This window comes from Coffea eugenioides, chromosome 6 (genome assembly GCF_003713205.1).
Source record: "Coffea eugenioides isolate CCC68of chromosome 6, Ceug_1.0, whole genome shotgun sequence".
Taxonomy (NCBI): domain Eukaryota; kingdom Viridiplantae; phylum Streptophyta; class Magnoliopsida; order Gentianales; family Rubiaceae; genus Coffea; species Coffea eugenioides.
In genome coordinates this window covers 5,233,126-5,253,898 of record NC_040040.1, presented here as the reverse complement: position 1 = coordinate 5,253,898, position 20,773 = coordinate 5,233,126, and the positions used below count along the sequence as shown (strand labels likewise).

The 20,773-nt window shown below is 37.8% G+C and overlaps 3 protein-coding genes across 4 annotated transcripts in view; 1 reads left to right on the top strand and 2 right to left on the bottom strand.

Moving 5' to 3' along the window:
• Positions 1-8,623, bottom strand: part of LOC113774541 (pyruvate kinase 1, cytosolic) — an 8,711-nt gene extending 88 nt beyond the window's left edge. Inside the window, exons 1-16 of the mRNA XM_027319080.1 lie at positions 8,371-8,623; positions 8,122-8,218; positions 7,829-7,926; positions 7,021-7,176; positions 5,987-6,064; positions 5,613-5,744; positions 5,264-5,344; positions 5,068-5,139; positions 4,880-4,969; positions 4,361-4,505; positions 4,130-4,218; positions 3,416-3,511; positions 3,243-3,310; positions 3,033-3,132; positions 929-988; positions 1-312 (exon numbers count right to left, since the gene is read on the bottom strand). The exon at positions 1-312 is cut by the window's left edge and continues 88 nt beyond it. Of these exons, the coding sequence (XP_027174881.1) occupies positions 160-312; positions 929-988; positions 3,033-3,132; positions 3,243-3,310; positions 3,416-3,511; positions 4,130-4,218; positions 4,361-4,505; positions 4,880-4,969; positions 5,068-5,139; positions 5,264-5,344; positions 5,613-5,744; positions 5,987-6,064; positions 7,021-7,176; positions 7,829-7,926; positions 8,122-8,218; positions 8,371-8,439 (1,584 nt within the window). The 5' untranslated portion in view covers positions 8,440-8,623 and the 3' untranslated portion in view covers positions 1-159. The remainder of the gene's footprint in view (positions 313-928; positions 989-3,032; positions 3,133-3,242; positions 3,311-3,415; positions 3,512-4,129; positions 4,219-4,360; positions 4,506-4,879; positions 4,970-5,067; positions 5,140-5,263; positions 5,345-5,612; positions 5,745-5,986; positions 6,065-7,020; positions 7,177-7,828; positions 7,927-8,121; positions 8,219-8,370) is intronic.
• A 3,513-nt stretch (positions 8,624-12,136) lies between these two features.
• On the top strand, positions 12,137-15,724 carry LOC113776178. 2 transcript variants are annotated; one of them, XM_027321284.1, is made up of 7 exons: positions 12,137-13,008; positions 13,353-13,494; positions 14,061-14,133; positions 14,211-14,292; positions 14,745-14,980; positions 15,100-15,270; positions 15,446-15,724. In XM_027321284.1, the coding sequence occupies exons 1-7, from the start codon at positions 12,209-12,211 to the stop codon at positions 15,541-15,543; spliced, it is 1,602 nt and encodes a 533-aa protein (XP_027177085.1). In that variant the 5' UTR covers positions 12,137-12,208; the 3' UTR covers positions 15,544-15,724. The 2 variants fall into 2 exon arrangements, with proteins under 2 accessions (XP_027177085.1, XP_027177086.1); XM_027321285.1 differs by having other exon boundaries at positions 12,138-13,008; positions 14,061-14,114; positions 14,201-14,292.
• Positions 15,725-17,000: 1,276 nt separating this feature from the next.
• Positions 17,001-20,091, bottom strand: LOC113775378 (leucine-rich repeat receptor-like protein kinase PXC1). The gene is made up of 2 exons (XM_027320221.1): positions 18,169-20,091; positions 17,001-18,065 (listed from the first exon to the last, which is right to left on the bottom strand). Exons 1-2 carry the CDS (start codon positions 19,553-19,555, stop codon positions 17,377-17,379), a joined length of 2,076 nt encoding a protein of 691 aa, XP_027176022.1. The 5' UTR covers positions 19,556-20,091; the 3' UTR covers positions 17,001-17,376.
• Positions 20,092-20,773: the final 682 nt, after the last annotated feature.

Here is a 20,773-nt window from a genome sequence, read left to right as displayed (position 1 = left end):
CTATTTGAATTCGAGAATACATAAACTTTCCACCAAGAATTGACATGTATGCATGTTTTCGTGATGCAGTCTGCCAACTAAACCCCGAGGTATGAAATTCGAAGACAAGATATGGCCTGTCTTAAAACCACACAGCATAAACAACAACTAGCATCTAAGCTAGTCTTCAAGTTCAATAATCTTCACGACAGATGCATCTCCAACTTTTTGACAAACAACAACTCGGTCATGTGACTTTATGACTCCTGAAGCCTTTCCATGGTCAAGTGCAACCTTCAAAACTGACTCATTGGTAGCATTTGTTGACTCCGCCTGCAGAATGTGTGTAAAGCAAGAATTTACTAAAGTCCGTGGTCAAAGGATCACAAAAACCTATTGCTTCGAATAATAATAGCCTAATATTGATAGCCATAAGCGCATGATGAATTGCACATTAGTGGGAGAAATTGTACATTTAAGGCGATTAGAGTCTAGACATGCCCAGCACGGGCAAATACCTAAACCTAAAGTTGGGATTATTATGATTGTCAGCAGCATTTCTGGATGCAAAGAACAACAGAAACCTAGGATAGATGACTGAAGAACAAGAATAAAAGAGGAAATAGAATAACTAGAGACTTTCCACAATATTTCAACTATGAGAAAGCCATGGAGTACGCAATGCATCTGACTATAATCACAAGCCAGGTGCTGGTCATAACATCGCTAAACAGCAAATAGCAACCAGGACTCAGTATGGTAAAGAAAAAATGTCCATCAGAAGATCAAAATCAGAAAGGGCAAGCAAAAAGTTAATACTATCAGGAATTAGAAACAATTCTGCACGGCGGTAATGATAAAGGATTAGTTTCAGGAGTTAGAAATACGTTCCAATTTAGTTCACATCAAATCAGACAGGGAAGGAAAAGGTGAAGAAAGCAAAACTCACAGGATGTCGTGGATCAGCGAGCATAGGAAAGAGACCTCGGACAATGAGTGATTGCCTTGCCTAAAATGCAGAAATTGAAAATTACAAAAATTATTCCATCAGCCAGGTAGCCAAGCCACGAAACAACAGGGCAAGGAAAATGACAATTAACTTAAACTGAAAAAATATGTTGTAATGAAGAAGAAGAAAGAGACGAATAAACCCCTAAATGATGAAATCTCTGCCACACTGCCAACCATCAGGTTATTAGCGAGTCGGCATTCTTTTAATTTGCTTGACTATTATTTTGATACATAACCATAGTCCCGTTTACAAATGCATAAGAAAGGATCTTGGTTACATAAAGCAGAAGTGCATTGGCTGACCTTTTTTTTCTTGTGTTATATTTTAGACTTCAAATTTTCCCCTAGACTAATATTAACCATGAGTACATAGTAAGAGACATCACACTAAACCAATACCAATATCTACACCATAAAACCTCTCAATTATTTTTTTGTCAACATTTTCAAAGTTGCACATGCATTTGTGTTTTTCCCACTAGTCAATTTGAAATTAAAACCATTTTTAATTTGAAGTGCATTGGCTGACCTTTTTTTTCTTGTGTTATATTTTTAGACTTCAAATTTTCCCCTAGACTAATATTAACTAGAGGTGGCAATTTGGATTGAAATCCATTTATCCATCCATATAATCCATAATTAAATGGATTTGGATTATCCATTTATAGTATTGGTTTTAAATGGTTGATCAAAGTAAAACCATTAAATTAAATGGATTTATATGGATTATCCATAAAAACCATATATATCCATTTACTTAAAAACCAAATAAAAGAAATGAAAAGGAAATAACTAAAACCATATATTTCTTCACGTTATTGAGCAGCGAGTCATAGAGTGAGAGAGTCACCAGACTTAGACCCGCACACAAACAAAACGGGACCAACTAATTTAACCATATATTAACTGCACAGTCTGCACCCACACATGTATGTGTATTTACCTAATAATAACGATTAAAAAAAAAAAAGAAAGTCCCAGTAAATATTTTGCACTACCAGTAATCTTAGCCACCTTTATTAGTTTCTCTTTGGTTTATCTTCATTGTTTATCCTTTCGTGCGGTGGATCATTATTATTATTAATTTTTCTCTTTTTCTACTTTTACACTTGTAATTATCAGATTAAAGACCTTGTCCTTCTCCTCTTCTTGGACTTGGACCAGTTTAGTAGTAGTAATAAATTGCAGTGCTTAATTGATATATCAGGCACTCAGGAAAGAAAATTAAGGTTGTTCTGGTTATTAACTTCACGTCTATCATAGACATTTTATTTTGGATCATTTGGAGATAAAAGCGTCTATAGAAATGTTAAAAAGATTATAATCTGTGGCTGGAGAAGAGTAAAGACTGAACAATTCTGAATTATATTGATGTATACTTACTTTATGGAATGAAAAATATAATATCTGACGAGTAATAAAGAATACATACACACACATATAAAATCTAAGTATTTTGTCCTTTTTCTCATTCATATACAACTAAAATTTACAAGTACACAAAAAAGTATCTTCATATTACAAGAAATGGTAATACAAAAAAAAATAACCAAAATATATAAATGGATTATAAATGGATAATTGGTTTTTATTTAATCCATTTAGATCCATCCATTTAGATCCATTTATTAAATGGATCTAAATGGATTGGATAAATTTCATCCACCATCCATTAAGTCAAAACCAATTATGAACCATTTATCCATATTGCCACCTCTAATATTAACCATGAATACATAGTAAGAGACATCACACTAAACCATTACCAACATCTACACCATAAAACCTCTCAATTATTTTTTTTGTCAACATTTTCAAAGTTGCACATGCATGTGTGTTTTTTTCCATTAGTCAATTTGAAATTAAAACCATTTTTACCCTGTACAAAGGTCAATCAGGACAAGTCAAAACCATCGCACCATGTATAAGTGAACAGTAGAAACTAAAACCATTTCACATATAGATACTTCCCATTCATCAGATGAATTGAGCTCAAGCATTTTTACTGCAAGTAAAAAGAGAAAGGTTTCTCAATAGCATACCTCAAATGCACCACTGAAACTCCACTTCAATTGATTTGTCTTAAGTCGAGGAATGACAACAGATAGTACCGGCATTGTTGGCCTGTACTTTGCTATTAATCTGCAATAACCAAAACAAAAGTTGAAAACCTGAGTACCAATACACAAAAAGTTGAAATATTCCCAAGATTAAAAAAAAAAACACAAATAGAATGAAAATTGTAACAGTACCTTGCAGCCCTTCCAGATGAAGTGAAACAAATGATAACAGATGCCTTGACTTTAATAGCTGCCCGTACCTGGGCAGAGAAATAGTTGTCAAAATCCATGTTTAAATGCATTCAAGTCGCTGAGGAATAATGAACAGGTGAGGTACAAAACTAGCAACAACAAAAAGAACATACTGCAGAGGAAGCAATTGATTCCAAGTGGGTCATGGGTTCTCCAACATACTTGACAGTCCTCTTGAAGTATAGATCTTGATTGAAAACCTTCTCGGCCTGCATCCAACATTATAAGATGGTGTAGTTACACAAGAAGTGACAACTTAAAAGCAAATTTGAAATAACAGAAAACAAAAATAAAAAGCAAAACTAGTTACCAACTAAATCACAACATATGCAGATTTATCAAACAAAAATTTCGAAATAGCTTTAGCATAACTAGCTATACAGCAGGTGATTCCGAAGACAGGCTCACAAAGAAGTTTCATTAAGATGCAAATTGTGCCAAAGTATAATCATAGAAGAAACCTTTTAGTTTGATAGCTTCAACAACAACTCAATATATTTCTGCAAGTACGTTGTACAATTTACAAGCTTCACATCCCAAATCTAGCATGACGCAACCACAAGACTGATTTTCAAAGCAAGACATTGAAGATATAAAAGGAATTGAAAAACTAGAACATATCTCACATACCACTTAACAAAGATACCTAACAAGATGATCTTTTAGCCAAAAACAAATCAAGATTTAAGCCAGGAAGATACGGCAATGAGTAATCACATCGTAGTAGCAATTGCCAGCCAACTTCTTTTGTCATAACATGTATTTCTCACACACACACACACACACACATTTATTTATTTATAAGTCCATATGCCATTAACTTTTACCTCTGCGCATATTTTGCCAACAATAGAAATAGTCTCAACGGGATATAATCCTCGTAGAGTCTCAGCACCGAGAAGAATTGCATCAGTTCCTGCAAATTAAAACATTAAAAAGAATGATGGAAACCTAGTCATTCAACTGTTAGAATGTTCAAAAAGGAATCAAATAAAAACCAGACCCATCCCTTTTATCACCCAAAACAAAACAAAAAGGAGATAAACATTGAGAAATACCATCTAATACAGCGTTTGCGACATCAGTTGCTTCAGCACGCGTAGGCCTCAGATTGTCAGTCATACTATCAACAACACGAGTTACTACAGCTGGCTTTCCAGCCATGTTACATTTATTGACAGCAGCTTTTTGAAACAGAAATACCTGCAGAATACATTAAGTCTGTAACTAAAGAACAGATTTGTGGAACAAAAGTTTGATCACATAACTCACTCAACCACTAGTCTTTTAGCAATTGGATGGTTAAAGCATATTTAAATTCCAGCAGCAAGAGCATCCACTCTAGAGCCAACTGTTTCTAATTTCTCCAAGCTTGTAGAATCAGTTTGTACTTGGACCCAAAACATTTTCCATTCAGTAATGTACAGTAAATTATATTTGACTTTGCAGTGTATGTTCTGATGAATTTGTGATTTAAAGCCAGTTAAATAGAATGTAGATTCAGATGTGCTTCTCTTTAATTTGCAAAACAACCACGATGCATTAAAAATCTCATTCTAGAGGAAATATAGATTTACCTTCTCTGGAGGAAGATCTATGCCCAGGTTCCCACGGGAGAGTATGATGCCATCTGCCTCTTGTAGAATCTCATCAAAATGAGTCAAACCCTACAGAGAAAAGAACAAAGAGGTCAAACCATTAAATTCATATCAAATTCCTAGTATTGAATGCAACATCAAGTCCTTGGGAAGCACAAGGTTCCTACCTCCACGTTTTCAATTTTTGCAAAGATTTGCGTCTGGCTCAAATCACCAAGCTTAGATAGGATTTCACGGGCCTAAATTTTAAGAAGAAAAAGAAAAAAACCTCTCAGTATCTGAACATCTAGATGAGTCAATCATGAGGAGAAAAACAAGTAATATCATAAAATATACTAAAATCTTATAAGACAAAACCCTTACTTCACGAACATCTTCCGCATGACGTGTATATGACAGTGAGAGAAAATCAATTTTGTTCTGGACACCCCATGTGCTTATAACCTGAATAAAATTGAAGAATGAGCCAAAAGACAGGTTTTGTATTCAAATTACCCGAGATTCTTTCAAAATGCTTCCAAATAAATAAATATTCAGCAAAAATGGGGAAGAGGATTCTTCAGAGATGGACAGATGCACAACCCAAAACATAAAGACCAACCATTGGAAGGCATAAGAAGAGAAAGTGAAAGCATAAAGCATGATGGGGTTTAATGACAAAGTACATTACTGCAATGACGTAATAATAGCATGATGGACTTCTCAGACTCACCTCCTTGTCCTTATCAGTGAGAGTTGGCAGATCAATTCGGATTTGAGAAGCATGAAGTGTGAATAGGGCCCCAGTAAGTGTTGCAGTGTTCTTTATCACACAAACTACATCATCACCATTCACTTTATCTACCTGCTCAATTGAAATAACACCTAGTCAGACATAAAAGGCACAAAGGCCTGGCCTCTTGTTGCTAGCCAACAGGAAAACAGGTGAGCTACAGGTAGATAAGAAAAACCAGAAAATGAGAAGAGAACAAAACATTAACAATAAATACATCATAAGAATGCTAAAACTACTACCAACTGAAGCGGCCTCATATAAAACAAGTCAAATCAGAAAGATAGCTTGAATTTAAAAGGCCTTATGCATACTTCCAGCCAAACAGAGGTTGTTTCACTTCCTGTGAACAAATACTGGCCAATGAAAATGGTGTCTCCCTTCTTCACAGCCTGCAAAACAAGATCACGGGTATAACTTTTCATAGATACTGGAAGCACAAAGCTCATAAATCATCAATTGATAGAAATTTAAACAAATAGTCCTGCTTTCCTAGTATGTTAACTTACTACACACAAAGTTTAAGCAAGCTCGTAATTTACTATAATAGGGTTTATGACAATGTATAACCATAATTTTCAATGGATATTGTGCCCCAACATTGAAAAACTTATCAATTTCCTTAGCAGCACCATTCATATACACCACATCACTCGAATTTGCCCACATTTTATCTAAAATATTAAGATAACTTTTTCATCTATTACCCATATTTCATGTGTTTGCAGACTCATTGAGCCAAATGACGAGGTCACAAGCAAACAAATTCCAAAACCAACACACAAATAATTTAAGAAGATCCTTGAAAAGTTTAAAAGGTAAAATGCACAAAATATCCAAGAAGCCATTACCAAATACAAATTGCTAACTAACTCAGTTCAGTACCTTCTTTTAAAGCACAATAAAAACCTTCCCAACTAGTGGGCATTCTCTTTATCCCTTTAATATGAGAAAGCAATCTGAGTTCCTAAAATATCAGCCTTAAGGTGCAAAGAACACCCACAACCTAGAAGAAACGAACATGATTCCCTACGCACTATATTGAACAGAGTTTATGGCCAAAGGTCAACAAACAGGAAGAAATACAAGCTCGCATGCATATGAACAGAAACAATTGTAACGTTATACAACTGAAAACAGCAGTCAAATCATACCATTTTGTCAAAGTCAAAGCACTCTATTCAAGTTCTGTACTACGTCTTGGAAATTTTTCCATTTAAAAGTTTTTCATAATGGTAAATAACTTCAAACATAGATTTGAATTTAACCAATGTAACTGATCCAAAGAAACTTGACAAAAAGGAAATGTCAACAAATGGAGTATAAGCATGAGTGATAGTGACCTAACCTTAGAAAGTCCAGCAAAGTTGATAGGCAACACTTCAGAAGTCGCTTCCTGACCTTGATCAGGTGTGAGAATAACGGTTGCATCTGCCTTAAGTGAAATAGCATTCTCGCTTTTATTGACAACCTGTAGTTCCGGACCCACGGTATCTAACATGACCTGTAAAAAAGATGTCAACTACCATAACCGCCTTTAACATCCTTCCGCCTTTAACATCTTTTGCCTACATATGCACATTAATTCCTGCATTTAACTGCTAGAGAAAAGACAAAACAGACATCTGCCTTTTTTTTGGGATGGTGGTGGGGGGTAAATAAAACATTCATCTGCTCATGCATGTCTAGAGCTGCATACATGCATAAGTTTTCGAATTTTGTGTAGAGACAAATCATACTATATTCTATCTCCCCTATAAATAAAAAAAAGGATAATGAAAATATCCCATAATTTTCAAGAAGAAACCAAAAAAAAACATTGAAAATCTTTAAGTTCTTAACACGGGCATGGAAAAGCAGTATGAAGTTCTTCAAGGCTTCAAGCCATACTTTAATCTCCCAATATCTTCATTCTATTTAGAAGCAAAAGAGGTAAGATTAAGGATAAGAACGAAAAAATGCAGAACCTAATGTCAAACTCAGAGACTCCATAATCTTTTGGCACCATAATCATTATTTTCCTGGCTTTTGACTCAAAACTCCAACTACATGCATTTCGCCATCATAAAGCAGCAAAAATCAAATCAACCCCCGATTGAAATTAAACAACCCCAAAATTAACAAATAACAATGTCATAAAAACAGAGAAAACTTACAGCACAGAGTTTTTTGGTCGTCTTGACGGCAGCCCTCAGGTTCTCCAAAGTTTCTTGGTGATAATCTTTGTCTCCCCATGAAAAATCAAATCTTGCCACTATAAATCACAGCACAGTCCAGTTAAAATTTGCATGGAATTCAAAAGGAAAAATATCCTTTACTAAAACAACCTGTTTTTCAATCATGCACAATTTCATATAGCCTGCAAGTTAAGTTGTTGCCTTGAGAAAAGTAATAATGATACGATCATAAAGACAGATAAAAAATAACACGCAAAAGCCGAAAATATTACCAGACATCCCAGCTTGAAGACAGCCAGAGATAACCTCAACGGATCGCGAACGTGGACCCAATGTTCCCACAATCTTCGTCATTGCTCGGTAAAAACTCTGCCCTCCAACAGAATACATAAATCATCAATATCAAAAAAACCAGCTTTATCAAAAAATCTATTCACCCTGTTCTCTTCAAAAGATTCAAAAAAAAAAAAAAAAGGCATGCTAGATCTACAACGAAAACCGAAAAGAGAAAAGAGACTGACCGATTTGGATGGCTCAAGGATGGAGGCCATCCTTATGGGTTCCTCCAGTAACAAATGATTCGACACCATTTTTTTAAATTTGTTTGCTGCTCACAAGAATCCGCGACCGAGCCTTTTTTGATTTTTCAGTAGTTTCTGATGAAGAGAATGGGCTGTGTCCAGAAAGGGCGAATGTAGTAGTTCAATTCAAGTATTATGCGTGATGCCACTTTTTGTTCTTCTTCTGACTTTGAACGCTAGTGAAAGAGAAAGGCAGCCGGGGGAGGTAGAAGTCAGGAGGGGTTTCTTTTTCCCAAAGGAATTTTTCTGGCCCTGGCGGTTTTTACTTTTCTCGCTGTAAATACTAGAAGGTTTAGAATTCTGGGTGAATTTCTAGGTCCCGGAGTTACCGTTGCCTTCGTTCTCCCTTTTTTTTTTTGTTTTTTAACAGCACCCTTGTCTCCCTTTTTTTTTTTGGTGACATAGATAATTTTTATTCTACACTTGCTCCTACCTTACACTTACACTAAGAAGAAGAGATCAATGAGAAATCTAGATGGAACTGAACTAGACGAATGCCTCTACGGTCGCTGGAAATTTTTTCTAAGAAATCTTAGAGACAAAAGTAAGTTAAGAGATTTGATCCATTGACCTACACCCAATGAGAGCTTTAAACCTCTCCCTCATGGCCAACTAATGATTTAATAGCACCCTTGTCTTCTTTGGACTCGTTTGGGTTGTGATGATTTATTAAAAAAATATTTATTAAGTACTTCAATGCTTATAAATATATTATTTGAAGGTATAGTTCAATGAATATTTATTGTATTGGATAATGTGTAATCTAAAACTGTTAAAAGGATTTATCTCTTTATTCAGTTCATAATATAGGATAAAATAATTAAATTTGATGTTTTATTTTTTTAAGTATCAAAGTTATTCTAAAAGTACCAAATTTGAATTTTTTTGCTAAAAGTGCTTTTGATACCAAATTTCTACTATTAAATTTATGAGATGATATTCACCAAATATTTTAAAAGTATTTTTGAGCACTTAAAAGGTGTTTTTTATCAAAAGCACTACAACTCCAAACGAGACTTGTTTGGGATGTGGTAAGTATAGATCGCATGGTAGGTGTCCTGTTTGACTATTTGGAAAAATATTGCACAAAAAAAAAGGTTTTTTGAAAAATATTAAATGGTCACCCCAAATCAGTCATTGCCACAACAACTTCATTTTTCTTTTATTGTTAAAATTATCCTTCCAATCAACTGTCATAGTCTTGAGTTAAAATTAACCTAATAGAGTAGTATATGAAAGGGTAATATGGACCAGACATTAAGGATTTATTGGTATTAGTAGATCATAGCTATATAATATAATGCTTTATCCAAATATCACACAAATTTGGCTAGTAAATATTTTTTCAAAAATAAAAAAAGCTAGTAAGAATATTATCGAAAAACAATGGGGTTCAAAGCCTCCCATTCCGACTTTCTCCTTGTAAAATTTAGAATTGTTCTTGGGGAGAAAAAAGGTGACCACCTAATTATATTAGCAAGCAGGCGACCACCCACCTGTTTAAAATGATGCTAGGCTTTATTCGGAGACCGTTTGGTTCGCACCCAAAACTCGAAATTGGTATTGGCAGCCCATACAAAACTTTTTCATAAATTTTTTGCTTTGACCCGTTAAGAAATGAAACAAACGAACCATCGTCACGTTTTTTTTTTTAAGTTGTCTCTTCTTGTTGCATTTACTAGTTGTCTTTATCTCCGACTTGCTTTAACACATTCATTGCCTTTTCCATGTATGACACTTCCTTCATAATCCGCCGGTACGACGGTTGGTACCGGAGATGAGAAATAAAGAATCTCCAAGGTGGACAAACCAACTTTCCCTCGGACTGTCGGACACCATTCACGGAAGAATGTTTTTGTGAGGTGAGAAATAAAGAATTCAAATCTTACTTCTCGTCATTTTATCGTTAAAATATGATTTTTCTAAATTTATATGTGATTTGATTTGACGGTAGTTCAATCATTAGGAGTATGATAGAAGTTGCTGATTGACTAAAAAATTTTTTTTTTGCCGGGGCTGTTAGATAATTCATGGGCCATCCCTTACATCATTTGGAAGGCAAAAAAAAAAAAAGAATTAATCACATTCTACATCTTTACAATAATAAAGTCTGCGTAAATAGTTAATTTGGTATTAATTTTATTTGTTTTCAAATTTAACTTAATATCTATTATCTATTAATCCTTATCCATACGTCTATACATTATACAAATGAAAGTGTCATTGTGTGGTGTAAGCATACAATGTCATTCTTTAAAATTTCTAATATACCCTTAATAATAAGGGCAAATTTGTCTCAATTGCAAATACTTATTTGAATCAAAAAATAATTATCTATTCAGTTATTAACTAACTACAACTCCCTCATGCTAACTTTCAACTCCCGCACATTCTTCTTTATTCCATCATCTTCGTTTTTGTGTATGATTATCTACATCATAATAGAATTTAATTCATAAAATTCATAAAAAAAGCTTCTTAAAGATATAATTGAGATAATTTTTTTTTATTAATTACACACACGTTAGAGTGTGGCTTGAGAACAAGTTTTTATAATAGCGGAGTACCATTATAAAAAAAAAAAAACTCAAAGTGCAATTAATACTCTTCAGAAAAAGGCAAACATTAGGATTAAAAGATAACTTACTCGTACTTGAAGTTAATTCAACTTAATAACATTTCGTTCGAATTCAAAAACTCATAAAATCTAGCTTGTATATCAATTTGTGCTTGATAGACTTGAAATCTCTGTTAAAAAACACTATGAAAAATATTTTTCAGTAAATTTTTTTTATATACATTATTATAGTAAAAATTTTTAAAAATACTTCTAAAAATAACTAATCCATACATTTTCCCCCAGAGCTAAAGAAAAAGGGGAAAAAAAAAGATCGCCAACACGCAAAGAAAAAAAATAAAAAATATAGTAGTATATAAAAAGAAAGGATAATTTCAAAAACCTCTCATAAGATTCTAACAATTTCACTCGCCTTCCCTAAAATTTGTAAAAACAAACCTTTAATAAGATTAAGATTTGATAACAAAATTAGTCCAATTAGAAAAAGTAATATTAAAAAAGTACTTTAAGCAGAGAGATGAGACTTTTATTCCATAAGTACCCCTTATGCATGTATATAAGTTGTATTAATAAAAGAATAAAAATAATTAAAAATTAAAAACAATTAATACATATTTTACCATTCAAAAAGTTCATATTTAATAAATTAGATAATACAAATAAACAACAAAACTATACTAATTATCATAAGATTCAACACAAACAGAATAGCCATATCTTTCGACATTATGTTTGCCATGATTATTGTAATATAAAAAATTTTTGAATTTTTCTTTTCATTTACAACTTATATACATGTATAAGGGGTATTTATGAAATAAAAATTTCATCTCTCTCCTTAAAGTACTTTTTAAATATTTTTTTCTAATTGGACTAATTTTATTATTAAAATCTTAATCTAAAAGGAGGTTTGTATAATTTTCTAAACTTTAAGGGAGGCTAATAAAATTGTCAGAAACCTGAAATTATCCCTAAAAAGAAACGGGTGCGTAATTTGTAACGTAAGGGCCCCACTCACGTGACCAAACTTTACTAGCTATCTAACGGACTCGTCACGCATTTAACGACACCGATTCACGGCATATTTATCAGCGTTAACGGCGGATGTCTCCAGACCAGACGTCCCTGACGTCGTTTATTCTCACGTCCGTCCGCAGACAAACTCCTAACCTTTAACGGTCTTCTTTAACTCCGCCTTCCATGGCTTCTTGTGATGATGATTTCTCTCTACTCGGTGACGATAACGCCACCACTTCAAACCCTAACCCTAACCTAATCCACCACCGTCAGTCCTTCACCCACCGTAACCTCTCCGCCCCAAACGACGACGATGACGACGTCGTTTCAGCTGACGCCGACGGCTACAGTGATGGAGCCTTCTGTTCATCCCAACCAAATCCTAAACTAGCCAACGCTAGCAACGCCACGTCTTTTCACGTCGTCAATGTTAACCCGTACGATCCAGACCCGAACCCGTTCGACAACGAGCACGACCCAACCAAATCTCGCGCGAATAACCACAATCATACCCCAAATGACAAGCGTAGTGATCGCGAAGAGGTGAGCGACAGCGGAACTCCTTATTCGTACAAACGACCGAGAGTGAGCAGTTCGGCCACCGGCGGCGAGTATAGGAAGGATAGGGAGGAATGGAGCGATACGGCGATAGCGTGCTTGTTAGAGGCGTACACGGAGAAGTTTATGATGTTGAACAGGGGGAATTTGAGGGGAAGAGACTGGGAGGAGGTGGCGGTGATGGTAAGCGAGAGGTGCGAGAAGCAGACCAAGAGTGTGGAGCAGTGCAAGAATAAAGTGGATAATTTGAAGAAGAGGTATAAATTGGAGAGGCATCGGTTGAGTAACGGTGGTGTCTCAGCAAGCCACTGGCCTTGGTTTAAGCAGATGGAGCAGATCGTCGGGAATTCGTTGTCCGGAAAGGCTGCAACTGACGATGATAAGTCCGTTGGAGGAACGGCGAATACTGGTAGACAGTCCAAGAGGTATTGGCTATCTTCGTATTTTGTAGTGCTTTCCCTTGGAAAAGTAATATTGAAATGGAAAGTATTAGTATCTATCTTTGTCATGTTCTTCTGAAATAAGCCTAATCTTTAGCTAAAATTTGTATGAGGAGATTGTAATTACTTTTTGGTTTGTAATTAGGTTGTTAAATTCTATAGCTGCAGAGCTAATTGTGGATTCGCTTCGACTTGAAATGTCATTGCATTGGTTTTCGTAGTGTCATCAATCTATGGCCTTCTCATTTATTTCTGGATGGTCTCTCTTGCTTTTTTTTTTCTTTTTTCTTTGCTTTTATTTCCCATGGTACTCAATTGTGAATGGACAGATATGGAACAACAACTGTAAGTCCTGGTCCTCAGATCAATAGCATAAAGTCGAAAGCTACCAGCGCTAGATGGCGAAGAGTGGTCTTCAAAATTAGTGGTGGCACTCTAGCTGGGACAGCACCGCAGAATATTGATCCAAAGGTTCAACTCTACTCTGGAATACTTTAAACTGAGTTGAGTGATGTCTTTGCTGAATTCCTCAGCGATCACCAGTCCCTTAGCCTAGACTTCAATTTCGTTTAAACAGACAAGAATTTAAATGGAGGAATGATATTGAAATTTGTAAATGCAAACAGCATAACTTCGTACTTGAAAATGTTTTTTGGGACAGGTGTCTCTGGTAGTCTTGCTCTCATAAAATGACGTTACTTTGGTTTGTTTGGATTTGATTCGGGCTTTTGCAAGATATGACCCTTTAAATGTTGGGACACTTTCCTGTTATTAACCGACCGTCTCATCCAACATATTCACTTAACCCATGGTAGGGTACCACGCTAAAAATAACTTTTGTGAATCATGTTCATGCTGAGATCTACTAAAGATTGAGAAGTAAAAAGAGTTGGGCCCTAACTGGATTCTTTATCCATTTTGAAGTCTTTTTCAATGGGAATTTTTTATGCAATGGCTACTTTGTGTCAGTTGAGAAAGTAAAATTTATTCATTCACACATTAATTCTTTGCTTAACTGGTTTCTATTGATATTCCAGGTGGCCATGCTGGTAGCTAGAGAAGTTTCAATAGCTTGTCGTATGGGTGTTGAGGTACCCACTCGAAAGCTTGGTACTTTCTGCGGAAACTTTTACTGTTTTCTTATTCCATGTAGCAAAATTCATAATTGTTCTCTTAGGTGGCAATAGTTGTTGGTGGTCGTAACTTCTTTTGTGGACACACATGGGTAACGACGACAGGGTTAGATAGGTTTGCTGCATACCAAGCTGGGTAAGTTCTGAATTGAATACATGTTCAGTAGCAATTAGATGTTACAAGAATTCTTAACTTCTATGTTTCGTGTTATAGTAATTTGAAGAATTGAAGTATGTCCTTGTGCACTTGATATGGTTTATGTGGAAGCTCATTTCGTAAACTGTCTTAAAATCATTGTTGTACAACTGTGTTTTTTTAAGATGTCCTTCTTGGATGGTACACATAATTATTTGGCTACTGTCATTTCCTGTTATAAGTACGTATGTTGTATCCATTGTGTATGCACGACTCTTATGGTCCAAGTAATTATGGCTACTGTCATTTCCTGTTATACGTGTTGTAATTGTTGTGTACTGTTAAATTTTCAGCTGGATGCTAATCTTGTTTGTCCAAATTGCATTTTTGATGCTTGAGGTCGGGTTTTTGTAGTATGGCCAGACAGACTCACATTGTCTCTGTCTCACCAGAATGATGGCAACTGTGATGAATTCTATACTGCTACAGTCGGCCTTTGAGAAATTGGGCGTGCAGACGCGTGTCCAAAGTGCATATTCAATGCCTGAGGTTGCTGAGCCATATTGTAGGCTTCGGGCTATCCGGCATCTGGAAAAAGGAAGAGTTGTGATTTTTGGTGGTATTGGAGCTGGCACAGGGAATCCACTCTTCTCAACTGATTTGGCTGCAGCCCTCAGAGCTTCAGAGAGTATGAACTTCTTGCGCATTTCTAAAATCTTCACTGCTAGTCTTATAGTTAGTCCTGAATTCCAACTCCTTTCTTTTGCTCCTTGTGGAAGATAATTCTTTACGTTGTTCGTTTTACAGTTAATGCGGATGCTGTCTTAAAAGGCACAAATGTGGATGGCGTCTTTATTTGTGATTCTAGAAACAATAACATTGCAGCTGATCATATTTCCTTCACGGACTTGGCTTCTGGGGGCGCCTGCCCAATGGACATGATGGCTATAAGATCCTGTGAGGACAACGGAATTCCTGGTTGGTACTCGTATTCTAGACCTCATGCACTATATCATCTGCTAACTTGGTAAATAGGGTCCTGAAATTGGTGGAGTCTGACTTGGATAGAAAAATTTCTTTTCTACTCGGACATCTTTGAATTGGCATGATAGAGAGTTGTATTGTGTCTAATTCGTAAAAATGTTTTGTGCAGTTGTCATTTTCAATCTTCATGAGCCTGGGAATATATCAAGAGCGCTATGCGGAGAACAAGTTGGTACACTGATTGATCAAACAGGAAGTGTTAACTAGTCTTTTAGGGGCTATGTATCTCAGTGATATGATGTGTACGTAGCTGTTGAGCCTTGTTGTCGCCAGATGTCTCGCCAAGTTAATTTTGTAAAACACTGAGCATGCCTTTTTCTCAGCTGCTCCTAATCCATTTCAACTGGTGATCCAGGCATCACACCTGGCCGACAACGGCTTGCTCAAAGAGATAGCAGTTTCAAGTAACTAATTTAAGCAGATAGTTTAGATGAATTGTTTTAGTAGTGACATTATTGTTTCCATTACTCGCAGATGTCTGTACAACTTGGTTGTAAAATGTTTGCGGATCTGGAAAGGTAACAATATTCTGATCAAACACAAGTAAGTTCTGGAGAAAGGAATACAAGGAGCCAGTTGCTTGAAGCTTGAAAGTATCAAAAAACCTTTAAATTTTCTTGCATTTGTCTAAAAGGTTCATGGAATTTCCTTTATATTTGACTGATATAGCACATCCTAATTTTGGCCCTGAATGGTTTAGTACCTTATCGTACCTCCTGTTCCCATGGTCTGGTGGATTTCCTCGGGATTCCAAGAAGAATCACTTTAATGAAGCCCTCAGTCGTACTTTTACCATGGCACCCATGCGACTTTTCTTTTTAGCTTTTTTCCCGGGGCCATGTAGCCTCGTGCTCCAAATATTCTTGAATTGCTGTTGAGGATGAATTGGGCTACCCAAAATCACAAATCGAATGAAAGGCTGCCTTTTATTTTGCTTGAGAGAATTTCGAGATCTTGTTCAAGAAGTTTGTGGACAGCTATGTCGAATTGAGGCATGATATCAGGCAGATGCATAATCGTTGGACGTTTGATCATTAGATTATAACAATTTCAAAAATTTAGAACATAGTAAATCACAGTCTATTATCATTGAGAGGAATGATGCTCTAGTGGTGAAATACCTAAATAATGCCGCTTTTTATTCAAAATGCCGAAAATAATCCAAATTTTTAGAGTTAATCCCAAGATTTCACTCTTTCAAAAAGAGGCTCCTGTCTGTGTTTCTCGTGGCCCCCCCACGTCTAGCATAATGAGGTTCTGGAAGGGGTTTGAGTTGGGTAATTAAGTCCTGGATTGCCTTCAAGAGTTGTCGGCTTTTTTTGAGGTTAATCTGGGATTAGGTTTAATTATTTCAACAAAAGGCTTTTTTTGAGATTAATCTGGGATTAGGTTTAATTATTTCAACAAAAGTCATTTACTGGAGTCTAGCATAATGATAGAAGGAAAAGAAAGTCACAAATAGAATCGGCATTCCAATCCAATCAAAGTTCAAAGTCGGGGGTGCAATCTTTTTCCCAAAAAAAAAAAGTCGGCAGTGCAAATGTTCCAAGGGCCTAAGATAGCCATTTGAGGGGGAAACACAAAAAAGTCGCCATGCCAAGAACAGGGATAATTGGCAACAGCTTGGAAAGAAATCCATAAACAGTATGAGAAAAGGACAGGGATAATTGGCAACAGTGGATATCATATTATAGCCTGGAAGCAATTCTAATTTCTTCCTTTCTAATTTGGGTTGCATCCAAATTTTGGAATCAGAGGGACGTCTGCAAAACATGCCGGGGGGACGGCATGTTACTATGAAGTATGAACTACTAAAATGGTAGTACAAGTACAAGTACACTTGAGGAGAAAGGGCCACTGAACTATGCGATGTTGGAAGGCAAATGAATAAACAAAGCATACAAATTTTACAAACTAATGTGGAGACATTCTATTCGCCCGTAGATTCAGGCAAATAGGAGAGTCTGCTTTGCACCAAGGCGGTGCAAACGCAAATGACAGAAGCGTTTCATAAATGCCGACGGACAGGACAGCAGTAGATCAATAGCCGGCCACACCACCGTCTTCAGTATTTGCAAGCGACGGCGAGAGGGAATTCCGGGATTCGTCATAATCTTCACCCAATGGAGATTGCTCCACCCGGATCTCCTCTATCAGTTTGGTCACTTCAGCCATCGTGGGCCTCTTTTCCGGCTGTGGAACAACACAAGCCATTGCTACATGTAGCATTGAAACTAATTCTTCCTCAATGTTCTTGTACCTCAACAGTTCTTGATCAAAAACTTCTGCTGTCCACTCATCCCTCACCACTGACCGAACCCACTTGGGCAAGTCCACCGGCTGCTCTTCGTCGTCTTCCTCGAGGCGAGGACGGCTTGGTGAAGGGTATTGCGACGGAGCTTTACCTGTAAGAACCTCTAAAAGCAATACTCCAAAACTGTAAACATCCGCCTTTTGGGATAACCTCTTAATCTCTGCCTGTTCGGGTGCTTTGTACCCTCCCAGTCTAGCTATGGCATGAACAGGGTTCAATAGGAGTGACAACCCGAAGTCAGAAATGCAAGCAACGCCGTTCTTATCAAGTAACACATTCGATGATTTCACATTCCCATGAGGGATTCGGGAGGTTGCATACTCTTGGTGAATCTTGGCAAGCCCTCGAGCTGCTCCCAACACTAAGCTGATCCTTGTCGTCCAATCCAACGGAATTCTCCCGGGTCCGCGATTTCCTGTTCAAAGAAGAACGTCGGAGTAAGCCAGCACACAAAGATTGATCAATTCTAAAAACAATTAGCCGTCATTTGAAAGAGCAGTAGAATTAATTCTGCATACCATGAAGGAGAGAGTGCAAGCTGCCATTAGGCATATAATCACAAACAAGCAATTTTTCCTCCTTGGCATAATAGTAAGCCCTGAGCTTGACAATGTTTGGATGCTTAAGCTTCCCAATCACATCCATGTACTGCTCAAACTCCTTTCTTGCACAAGGATTAGCATCCTTTAACCTCTTCACCGCCACGGTGCAGCCATCGTCAAGGACCGCCTTATAAACGGTTCCCAAACTCCCTTTTCCCAGCATCTCAGCCGATGCCCGGAGCAGTTCTTCCAGCTCAAATTGCTTCCTTCTGTCGAAGAAAACCAGGGCACTCTTATCAGTGGCCGTGGTTCCATCACTATCTGCACCGCCATTGTTGGCATAAACCCTCCTCTCACCGCCGGAATAACTACTCCTCCTCTTCCCACTCTCGCTCCCAGCCAGTGAGCTGCCATCCCTCGAGTACCTCCCGCAACAATAGGCTATCAGGAAGGAAGCGATCACTAATGCAGCCACAGCAGTTGACACGATTATCGCAACTAGTGCTCCGCTACCAAGTTTTTTCCTCGAATGACTTTTCGATTTTTCAGTCGGAAAAGTTGCGGCAGTTGTCGCTGGCAACGAACTAGGATTTGATGGCACGGTCTGCGAAGAAGATGGTGGCTGCTTCCCAGTGAATGAACAGGGGGGTAAAGGACTAGTTCCGCAAAGACCTTCATTCCCAGCAAAACTATTCTCACCATATCTCTTGAGCAAGTCCCAAGGAACTGCTCCGTAAAATTCGTTATTCGACAGGTTCAAGCTCTTGAGTTCCTGTAAGGAGACGAGGGATTTAGGAATGGTCCCAGACAGGGCATTGTTCTGGAGGCTTATGGTCAGTATGCGGGAGAAATTGGAGAATTGGGAAGGAATGGGGCCCCCGAGGTTGTTGTTGGAGAGGTCGAGGCGGAGGAGGCGACGTAGGGAGGAGATATCTGGTGGGATTTCGCCGGATATGTCGTTGCCGGAGAGATAGAGGAGCTTGAGGTTGAGGCAGCGGATGAGAGGGCTGAGGGTGCCGTTAAGGCGGTTGTCGTGGAGGTCGAGGAGGCGGAGCTGGTCAAGGGAGGAGAGGGAGTCGATGGGGCCTCGGAGGTTGAGGGAAGGGAGGAAGAGTGCGGTTACGCGGCCATTGGTGCATTTGACGCCAACCCAAGAGGCGGTGCAGGCGGTGGAGGTGGCGTTGGAGGAGGGCGGGAGGGTCCAGTTGGAGAGGAGAGTGCCGTGGAGGTCTGTCTGGGAACGGAAGAGAGTGAGGGCCGCCGTGTCATTCGAGGAGGCGGAGGAGGAGGCGGTGGTGGTAAAGAAAGAAAGATGGATGATGAGGAGGAGGAGAAGTGAGAAGAACGCAGGACAAAGATCCATTGTGGGCAGAGGGAGAGAGCATAGGGCGCGAAGTCTCGAGATAACGGTGGCGTTCAATTTTAAAAACTACTACACTAGTATTACAACATCCTCTGCAATAAGGAAAAAATGCATGCAATAGTAGTTATTAAAAGCAAAAAAAACAAAAACTACTAGTAGTAGTAGTAAATTCCATGCTGGCTGGTGTAGTAGAAATCTTTATGCACAAAAAAACTGCAAAGTGCAAAGAGAAGAGAGAGTCAGGTTGGTAGTTGGTGGTGTAGCATACAGACAAAGAGAAAGTCGCCGTAGGTAGAATTATGGCATTGGAATAACCTAACGCGTGTTTCTCTAATTGTTTGTACCGAATATCAAGGACTAAAGGAAGGAAGGAGGGCTACTTGGGATTTGGGCATAACACTAATGAAACATTTGAAAAGAGAAAGGAAGACGAAGAGGTCCCCCCGGGGGCCGGAGAAGAGAGGAGAAGTCTGGTATTCCGTCTTTTCCTGGGCTTGGTAGTATTCCTTTAACTACCAATCACAGCTGCTGAGAAAGGGGGAATGATTAAAGGCGGTGGCAATAATTATTATAGAGTATTATCGTTGAGCATGAGGAGAGGGGGGATGGGGATGGGGATGGGGAATGGTGGTGGTGTGAATGATTGCTGTTCTGCACTCCCCCCTCCCCACTGCCATTGAGTAGAAACTGGTACGCACACAAATCAGAGAGAGAGAGAGAGGTGAGGCCCTGAGATTCTTCTTTTCCCTTTACCTTTTAGGCTTTATTCCTTTTCTTTTCTCTGAGAAGAATGGGATAGCACAGCGCTCCCTTCAACACTGCCCTCAGCAGCCAGCCCACTGGTGACGGGTGAGAGCACACGGCTGCGGGTGTAGTCATTGGAGCTCTTTGACTATTTCTTCATGATATTCTTGTTGAGCTGTTAATCACTTGTGTCTTATCAAGTAGTTGTGATTAGGAGGTTGTTGTTATTGTTATATTTTTACGTGATTAGAAGAGTCAAGAAGAATATACCATTAACAACGAACGACGAGAGTTGTTCTGATCTTTTTCCACTTTATAGTAGTGTTTTAAGGCTAAAGAAGTCCCTGTAATTGGCTTTTTCCAAAAGCAAAGTCCACTCTAAAATTGGAATTGGTGAATTCTGCCAAAATGCATGCCTAGCGGTAGAGATATCAAAATGACTTTGCTTGCTTTGGTGGTTGCAACAATGAGGCT

Coding starts and splice junctions, on each gene's coding strand:
- LOC113775378 (XM_027320221.1), bottom strand. CDS start 19,555: ATGGATCTTTGTCCTGCGTTCTTCTCACTTCTCCTCCTCCTCATCATC. Junction 18,066..18,168: donor CTTGCACTCTCTCCTTCATG/GTATGCAGAATT, acceptor TTCTTTGAACAG/GAAATCGCGGACCCGGGAGA.
- LOC113776178 (XM_027321284.1), top strand. CDS start 12,209: ATGGCTTCTTGTGATGATGATTTCTCTCTACTCGGTGACGATAACGCC. Junction 14,134..14,210: donor GGTACCCACTCGAAAGCTTG/GTACTTTCTGCG, acceptor AGGTGGCAATAG/TTGTTGGTGGTCGTAACTTC. Junction 15,271..15,445: donor TGAGGACAACGGAATTCCTG/GTTGGTACTCGT, acceptor TGTTTTGTGCAG/TTGTCATTTTCAATCTTCAT.